We start from the raw sequence: 9,392 nt of genomic DNA, 5'->3' as shown, positions 1-9,392 counted from the left end.
TCGGCATCCTTTTTTACTTTTAATGCGCATGCTCTGTGAACATCGCCAGAATGAATTGATGCAAGGCGTATGAGTTGCATCTTTACAGTAAGCCACAGGAGGCGTTGTAAACTGCCTCAGGTGTGACATGCAAAGAATAATAAAAGGTATTATGCAGACATATCAGATACTTACGATTTAAATATCAAAATTATAAGCTCCAGCGTGGTTTCGCACGATGCGTACATAAAAACTGCTTTAGATGTTTTATTTTCGATTTCCCCTTACTTTTCTTGTGCAGCTGTAGAGAATAGATATTTCCTACTTCAAAAGCAGATTTGGAGCGAGACAGGGTAGTAACGGTGATTTGCGAGAACAGTCCCACGTTCTCCTTTCTCAGGAGGTACTGTATCCGCATTTGCAGTGGTTCTCTATCCACAACCAACGATGGCGCAACAGACCTCGATCTAATTAAACTGCCAGTAAGAATCGGCATGAAGGAAGCAAATAAACACAGCAGCGCCGACGACTGCAATGGTAGCGTCAAAGGCGGATGCTCCGTTGCCGGCAACCGCTCGTCGCGTCGCAGGGGAGTTCAGGTCCACGATACTGTTGGCTATGCGCTTCAAGCGGTCCATGGCGGTCCCGTATTTTGTGGAATCGCATTTATTCACGGCGTTCTGCAGGCAGCCCCTCAGCTGTATAGCCGCTCTTAAAATAAAGAAGAAAAGGAATAGAGAAATATTAGAAGTGCATATTTGGATATATTTGGCAAAATTTGAGAATAGACTTGTGTGAAGCATGCAATATTTTCAACGGGTTGCATATCATTAAAATGCTGATGCGAGGCTTGAGAGCCTCTATTTTGTCTTTAGTTTTTTTCCCTTTCCGCGTTAAGCAGCAGCAAAATGTCCTACAAGAACTATGAACAGCTTGAAAGAAAGCATTCTCACTATGCACAGCAGTTCGATGATTCGCAAGGCCCAGCTAGCTCTGCAAACTGCCAATAATGCCATACTGAGCCCACGTGCACGCATGCTGGATACTTATCGATGTACTTCGCTGAAATAAATGGAGAACATTAAGTGCGGCCTTCAATGAAGTGCTATGTAATCGAAGTGATGAATGGAGTTGCACAATTTTGATAGGGTAACGGGTCTTTGTCGTGATAGACTGCGGAGAAGGGTGACACGTTTCTTTCACAAAGCATAGTTTAAATGGAAGCATTTGGTCTTCCCAGACGACCATGCAAGTAGATCAGGTCTTCCAACAAATTTACGCTATCTGCAACATTTATTCAGCGAATGTCCAGTTAAGTGGCAGTGTGTGCTGCTGCTCATGTAATTTAAAGTTGGTGTTTCTCTATCGGACTTCTTAAACCACCCTCTCACGTCGCGTCAATGCAAAAAAATTCATATTGATGATGCCTGCATCCGTAAGTCGGGTCCAACCACGATGTTTCCGGTATTTCGCTTCTGTTCATTGGGAGAAAGCCTTTGTTCTAGAGTCTAGATAGGCTGCGGCGCGAACCTATCTTGCTGACACGAGCGCTGAGAAGGAATAATTTTGCTTGTCCTCGCTTAAGATAACTTGGTAAGGCAGGGCGTCAGCATAATCATGCGGCTTTAATGGGACACTAAAAAAGGAAAACGAAAGGTTGAGCTGCGTGAGTATGTCAACATTCTGAAATAGAAAAAAAAACAAATGTCGCTCTTAGATGCTTCGTGAGCCACGAAAGACGCAACCATATCGCCTGGACACACCGCCTTGGTGTTCCAGCACCACTTCACCCTGAAGTCGTAATTATGACGGCGTCTATTGACGTATGATTAAGTTTTCACAGTCAAATTTCGACTGCGCTATACATGAAAGAAACTGTAGAATTTGGAATGTAATGGGGAACATCCTTCTGCAGCACAATTGATAGTGACATTCTGTTTGCCATTTGGCTCCGCTTTGTTTTCCTTCGCCGTGCATGACGAGAAATTTCCGACCACTAGCGTGTTACTGGGGCTGTACGTAGCAAATAGAACTCTGTCCTCGCGCACAAAGTGCGTGTTGTATGTGGCAAGTTACCACATTTTATTGAGGTTAATCTTACCTTCGCCGCGACGTTACTCGTTCGTGGAATGCTCCGATTCGAAGTGGTCGATGTGCGTCACACTTGCGCATAATGTCCAGGTCGAGGCATTCTCGCAGGGACTCGATGGCTGAGTGAGTAGTGGTGAAAAAGGAAGCAGGTTAAAGAAGGAATCAACGTCCAGAACACACAATCATTATCATTATAGTCATTATCTTATCGATGTTCACTGCAGGACAAGATTTCCTGTTCCCGATATCTCCATTTACTTCTGACTTGTGCCATCTGACACCATCTGGTGGCTGTAAATTTTCTAATTTCGTCACACCGCCTAGTTCGCTCCAGTTTATGTGTACGTTTCCTGTCTCTTGGCACCCATTTTGTAACTTTATTAAACCACTGGTTATCAGGCCTGCACATCGCATAACCTGCCCAGCTGTAAAGACTTTTCTTAGCGCCTGTGCTGCTCACGCAGGAGAAGCCCACACGCAAGCTTGTTTGTCGAACTTTTTGTGAAGAGACAAGCTCAGCAAGGTGTGTTACATCTCTTAAAGATGTTTTTGGACTTTATTGACAACCATGGAATGCTGAATTTGCCTTCATTGTTGTGCATATCTCTTCTATGCTATCATCATCATTCATCCAGCCTTATGGCCCCCGTTCCTTGTGCAGGGTAGCAAAATAGAGCACGCTTGCTCAGGCCAACCTCTCTGCCTTCCTTCAAATGAATTCTCTCCCGCTCTCTCTCTCTGCCCAGCTCCATTTATTTCTTTTCATGTCGACTGGAATATCGGCTACACTCCTTTGCTTTCAAATCCCCACTGCTGTGATCCTGTTTCTGGAAGTTGTGTCCTTTCATTTTGCGCTGCGTCGCTAGTCCTACAGTCCTTAAGTTTTTAAGCTTCTTTGTTAACCTCGAAGTTTCTGCCCCAAATGCAAGCAACCATAGAAGGCAATGATTATGCACATTGTTTTCCAAAGACAACGCTACGTTTCTGGCCATTTAACACTACCTACCAGAATAAGCGGGCACTATTAAATGAAATGTTTAACTAAAGAACAATGTATAAGATCCGGAAGCTGACATACGAGGGTATTTCAATACAGACTGAGACCGATGTTCTCAGATCTTTATTTCGTTTATATGTACTCCCCGATAAGTGAAATGAACCGTTGCGCCGTTTCTAACCAGTCTATATAACATAAGAGAAGTGATCCTCTGACACCTACCTAAAAATAACAAGCAGTGCCTTACCTGCGTCCAGTTCCATGACAAAGCAATGTTCCTTCTTACTTTGAGGTACAGAAAGAAGATTGCAGATTGCAGATTGAAGATCGCAGATTGCCGCACCTGCACTACACAGGGGGTGGGGGGTGGCAACAGAATTGTTGCGACGCTTCGTGGAAGGCTAAAACATGGACATTGCTTTGACATGAAACCAGACGCTGAAGAAGGTGTAGTTAAGACATTGAAGGCGATTTTTAAGCAGGTGTAAAGAGAAAGCTTCACGCATGTTATCAAGCCTCGGTACAAATAGTGGGACAGATCTATATCTCTTATTGGGGCGCATATAGACGAGAATAAGCATGGCGAGGAATGATTTTTAGAAAAATTGATCTGAGAGCGCCAGTTTTTATTGAAAAACCTACCTGCTTTTCATTTAGCTAAACGCTGCTGCTCAGTCTATATGAAAAAAAAAAAGTACCTTTGACCATGAAATAAGTATAGAAACAAATGCGTACCGGCATGGGTTCAACCACACATGTCACCGTTTGAAAGAAGTGTGTTTTTCGAGCCACTAATTAAATACCTGCAATAAAACTAATTATGCAGGCGCAATCGCGTGGCAATGATGACGACTACTTCTTTTATTTGGCATTGTATGTATTTAGCGAGAATAAAAAAATTTAAGGTGAGTAATGTGACGAGAGAGGGAGCTAGAGAACATGTGCGGGTGCAGATATGTTAGGTATGAAATATATGGGTCTACAGATATTAGGGCAAAAAATAACCACGACGACTTGGAAATCCAAGCATACTGCGGAAACAGGAATTGCTCGGCAGTTTACAGATCATCAAGAACGTTAAGCCCAGTGAAGAAAGTTTGCACAGATTGCAGTGCAGAATGGGCTACGCTGCCGAGTAGGCAATGTCGCAGTGCACCTTCACAGACACCGCAAAAATGGGTATCCTACCCAGGAGTGGACATATTTGGAGTATGTCATTGTTCTCGAAATGGTTGTTGCCTCATATGCACTCCTTAAGTTTCAGTGGTGAACGTTATGGCCATTATATGGACACTCGAGGCGCATTTCTGCCTTCGCTATCGGCGTCGCCGTGATGCTACGTGTAAAGTCTAAGGGTACAGCATCATCACCGCGTGTCGTGTGCTGTTTGTGCGAGTGAAAGCGTACGAGGGCGAGTGGACGGTGGCGGCTCAACTTCTCGCGTGCAAGGAATGAAGCGGGGAGGAATGCTTCGGTCGCGGGTACGGCACCAGAGGGAGGAGAGAGACGGGGGGCGGCGTTCTACTAAGGCGGCTGCTGCGTATGGCGCAACCACGCGCAGCCTGCATCGTGAAAGCGACCTGAGACAGGGGCAGAGTCCACCATGAGCTGTGTTTTCACCGTTTCGTTCGCGTTGAAGCAAGACGCAGCACGAAGGTGAAGTCGCTCGCTGCGGTGGCCGCACTTCTCACTCCAGCGTATTGACTGAAAGTTTGGCCAGTCAACGAGTGAAATGGGTTGCTGTTTGCTCGTGCGCGCATGACACCACGCTTGTTAACTTAGTTAATAAGTGAACTTTTACTAGTCTAGTTGGTCGGTATATAGAAAAACTGTCCTTACTTTGTATAGCTCTCTAATAATTTGCGATTGCAATCGGTGCTTCGCCTTTAGAGAGAAACGACGACTTTTTAGCCAAAACACCGAGTCATATGCCAATGCATGCCCCCTACGACTGCCGACTTCCTATTCTGCGTGTACAAATGCCGTCCCGTTGCCGAATTCCTTTGTTTAAACAATCAGAGACGCAAAATACCGAACTGAACAGCAAATGTGTCCAGAATATCTAAACTTCCAATTTTTGAGTTCGTGAACACCCATGATAGCTTGTGAAGAAGCAGCATAAAGCAAGTGCAAGAAATATTTTAGCAGTTGACTCACAAAGTGGTGAAAATTGCCACAGTCGAGATAGGAGGGGGTGGCCATGACCAGTAGGATCGGCAAAATGGTGCAACACTACCGTGCAAAACGTAATAAAGTAGCATGTTCTGTTCTGAAACATCTCATTCCCATCTGCCTGATTATATTTTTCCTTTACAACATACATGGGCTGGGATTGTCAAACGCCGCTTGCATAAGCCCCTACATGTGGAGTTGTAAAATGAAGACTTCGATCCTATAATGGTAATACACCTGACTTACATACAGCCATGTATTTTTCATGTGTTCATCCATTCCCGTTGGTCGAAATATCGTGTCGCTTAACTGATATATTTGCTCATATATTGTAGGCAGTTTCGATGTTTATGATTTCGCTGTCGACTTGTTACATCTGCTTTCGCGTCGGATGACGAAGGGGATCCAATTGCTTGCCCATTTGTTCTCGTGACGAAGCGCTAAAGACTTCGCAGGCTAAGTATGCAAAAGTAAGTCTTACTAAGGGACTTACATTAACGCGAGAAGGAAACCGACTTGAGAAGTAGGGAGTAGGAAAGAAGAGTGCAGGCACTAACTCTCGCCAGCTATTTCCACCAACGGGTACTACATCTGGCAACATTGCTTCCAGCACTGCAGCTGCAGTTACCTCCGATGTTCAGTCAGTAACAAAAGCTTGCGGGACGCGAAATTTTCGAAAAAAAGCTGTATTCCCGTGAATCTCGGACAAATAATTCCAAATTCAAAATTGATATCTGTAATAGCCTTTAGCAACCTACACAATGATATCCGATATAAGAATCACAATGCCTTAGAGAGCCCTTCACCAGGTCTGGCCATTTTGAGCTGACAAGCGCAGAGTATACATTGAGCGATAACGACCGTGTCTGCATCGCTATGCGCCGCGGAAAGATATGAAATTTCAAACCGAACGCTGTTTTTCCTTCTGCTCGCGGCTGCCGCGCTCCAAGCCGGACGGTGAAGTACTCGCGTCCCTGCGCCTACGTACTTGGGTCCACAGTGTGACCTCACTCTTGGTGACACGTGACTTCGAGAATTATTCAAGGCACCATCTGTTTTTTGCATGTTCTGTTGCTTGAATTGACGCATTGAGGCTTAGAGAAATAATAAAACACACAAACGGAACGTCTGCGTGTTTTTTGTTTTACTTCGCACCGAAGCAAGAGAGATGCACTTCCGCTTCGTCTGCTTGTTCGCAGGGCCGTGCGGTCACGTGCGTAGGTACCGAAACTATGCCATTTTCTACCGTACAGTATTCGTGTAGCACTAAATTATACGGCTAGCCATGTTTCCTTGTGCACAGCGCTCAGACGACAGCTCGCGCTACGGAGTCAGCGGAAATGCATTGCGCCGGAGAAAAAGAAAGCGAGGAGCAAGAAAAAATGAAGGCGGTGCCTGTGACGTATGCGTCACGCGATTCTCGAGGTCTGGTATGGGAGAACGCAGGGAAGGAATTTCGCTCGCGAAGGCTAGACGGGTCGAGTGGAGAGAGCATATTGCTTGGCAGTGGAGCCCGCCTGCTGAAATCATGGGTTCGCGGCACTGAAATATTTCTATCTGGGCTATTAATGAACCGACTTGAAAAATTTTTGTGGCAGAACTCTCCTTAGAGGACACGTAACACTTGCAGCGTATGACCAAAATTTGCTGTGGGGCCTGGTGAGGCGCCCTTTAACGAAGAGGAAAGTCCCACTTTATCGCGAAACCTGCCTCCCCCAATTTTCGGCCGCCGATTGTGCTTTACGTTACTGCTGTTAATACGCGGGAAGCGGAGCTCTTATGACAGATTCGTGATCGTGCAAGTTTACGACTGAACGCCGTGTGGAGCTTGCAGCGACATAAGTACGTGTCTCACGCTGGCAGGAGTCCACGAGGGTCGCAGTTTCTTGGAGAGCAGCATAGCCTCTTTCCGTGATTGCGAATTGATGCTTATCAGAGTCGCTGCAGCCGGCGTAGTAGTCCTTGCAGGTTGCGTCTTCGGGAAACTCTTCGGAGTTCTCAGAGCTGAGGAAGCAAACATCACTGTCACTCGACGCAACAAGAATAACCCGGCACGCAGGAAAGGTTAAATCATTCACTTAGCAACTCTAAGTATACAGAGTAATCGCCAACCAGAAAAAATTGACTGGGGCAACTAGATTGACTTATTTGCTGCCAATCAAACAACTAGTTTCAGGTAACATGGAATCAGCATACATCATCCAGAAAAAGAAAGTGCAGATTGCAGATTGCAGAGGAATCAATCTTCGGGAAGAGGATTGTTTCAGAGGAATAATAAACCTCTACAGCGGTATTACACCTATACATTTTCTGCAGTGGTGACGTTGTCTGATGTAACAGAAATATGGAGCCTTATTTGTTTAGTAAATATATTAAATAAGGAGATAATTGTTTGAACGAGCTGGAACAACAAAATCTGTGTCAAAAATATTTTTATAAATATATAAGTGGCTTCAGAGGCATAGATTGTTCAAGGAAGACTTAATGTAATCAAACATACTCAGGGTGGTACATTTTGGTGTAAACCAATTGCATGCATGTACTTTTAAACTTCCCTCTCTCCACGGCTGCAAGCGAAAATATTTTACGCTTTACGCACAGCGTTTTTCTACAGAGACTGTCGTCGTTCCATTTGACATAAATATTGCTTTTATTTTGAGCTTCGTGTACCGCCCCTCGTTTTCAAACCAAAGCTAAGATAGTTAGCCGCTTAACAATTAAGTAAACGCGGTAACCTAGACGTTCTCTCTTTCCGCACAGACAATTGAGGCCGTGTAACTAACCTCCTTACGTACTGTTAGAAATTTTCAGCAGAGATACCTAATTTTTTCGTAAAATTATTTTGTACAGCAGCGCACACAAAGTATTAGTGGCTTTGTGTAATATATTTGTTTCATGTTTATGACCGTAAATGCTTTCTTGCGTTAAATGTGTTCGGCTGCAAATACTCATGCATTAATTTTATTTTTTCACTGTTGTGTGCGGTTTGGAGAAAAGTAAACGCAAGTGCGATTTACTGTGTTCACTTCTGCAACCCGTGCAACGTTTAACATGAGTGCTTTCGGGTAAGCATTGTGAATGGAACTGGGAGTTTCCCGATGACCAGGCACTCAGGAAAGAGATTTCGACGCATAATTCGTAGATATGCGGGCATTCAGTTTTCGATGACGTTTTATTCCGGCTTCTCGTGAGTGAGCTATATAGCCATTAGAACTTTACTGTGATTGATACCATACGCATTGAGAAATTGTCGGTGCATGCAAAATTATCGCGGTCCCACCGACAACTTCAGGATTGGAACCAGCACATGGAAGGGACGTACACTTGGCAGAAAGACGTCAGGTAGTCATCTGGTTCGTCTGGGATAGAAACAAACGGGCTCCTCCCAAACCTGTCGGCGATTCTCCAGTAACAGGTGATAGCAGCTTGTTTGTCGCACTCCAGCTCTTCAGCTACATCATCGATGAAATAGCCTGAATAAAAAAAAAGAAAAAAACTATTTAGTATCGACAAACAGGACAGTACCGTCTTTAATCAACCAAAGTGTTAGTGCATGTTAAGAGTTTGCGATAATAACTTCATCGTCATCCGACCTGCTAAAGCATTACAATAGGGCACAGCGCGTCCTGTAGTGTGTTTAGCTGGGTGATACCCCTGACCCACGGGCCAACTTAAGCGCAGATTGAGCTAGTGCGCTTCGCCGCTAGTGTAATACGCAGGCTTCCACGAGGGTACGGTTAATGACATTCACTGCAGAGCGCCCTCGCCGGCGAGTGTTTTTGGCGAACAGACATCGCGGTGGCAAAGTGTGTAGCCTCGTTAGCAATGCGTAAGCATCCCTAATGTTGAAAGCATTGTCAGGAGTAATTTTAATAAAATTTTTTTAATTGGTAACTTTACAATGCAATAAAATATGCCAAACGAAAAAAGAAATAAGAAAAAGAAAAACTGCAAGAAGCTACTCGCGCTGTTTACGGTCACGTGTACGGCCACCCTACCGATCCCCATCGCCACCACTTTGAGAGAACACGTTTTTGTCTCGTGCAGCAGCATGCCGGCAAATGACGCTCCGCGCTCTGAAGTGACTTGCTTAAAGTGTACTTTAGTTTGTCCGTGTATGAGATCCGAGCACGACTCGTTACCGCATGTGTTG

At 44.8% G+C, this 9,392-nt stretch overlaps 1 protein-coding gene across 3 annotated transcripts in view; it reads right to left on the bottom strand.

Moving 5' to 3' along the window:
* Positions 1–205: 205 nt before the first annotated feature.
* Positions 206–9,392, bottom strand: part of LOC142592733 (cytochrome P450 4c3-like) — a 51,382-nt gene continuing 42,195 nt past the window's right edge. The window contains exons 10-13 of one of the 3 annotated variants that reach the window (XM_075704335.1): positions 8,562–8,712; positions 7,095–7,243; positions 2,081–2,189; positions 206–690 (exon numbers count right to left, since the gene is read on the bottom strand). In XM_075704335.1, coding sequence (XP_075560450.1) covers positions 447–690; positions 2,081–2,189; positions 7,095–7,243; positions 8,562–8,712 — 653 coding nt within the window. In that variant the 3' untranslated portion in view covers positions 206–446. The remainder of the gene's footprint in view (positions 691–2,080; positions 2,190–7,094; positions 7,244–8,561; positions 8,713–9,392) is intronic. The other 2 variants (XM_075704337.1, XM_075704334.1) reach the window with 2 other exon arrangements.

The sequence above is a fragment of the Dermacentor variabilis genome, chromosome 9, assembly GCF_050947875.1.
Source record: "Dermacentor variabilis isolate Ectoservices chromosome 9, ASM5094787v1, whole genome shotgun sequence".
NCBI classification, from domain to species: domain Eukaryota; kingdom Metazoa; phylum Arthropoda; class Arachnida; order Ixodida; family Ixodidae; genus Dermacentor; species Dermacentor variabilis.
Note: the sequence above shows the minus strand (reverse complement) of the source record. Positions and strands in the feature narration are given on the sequence as shown.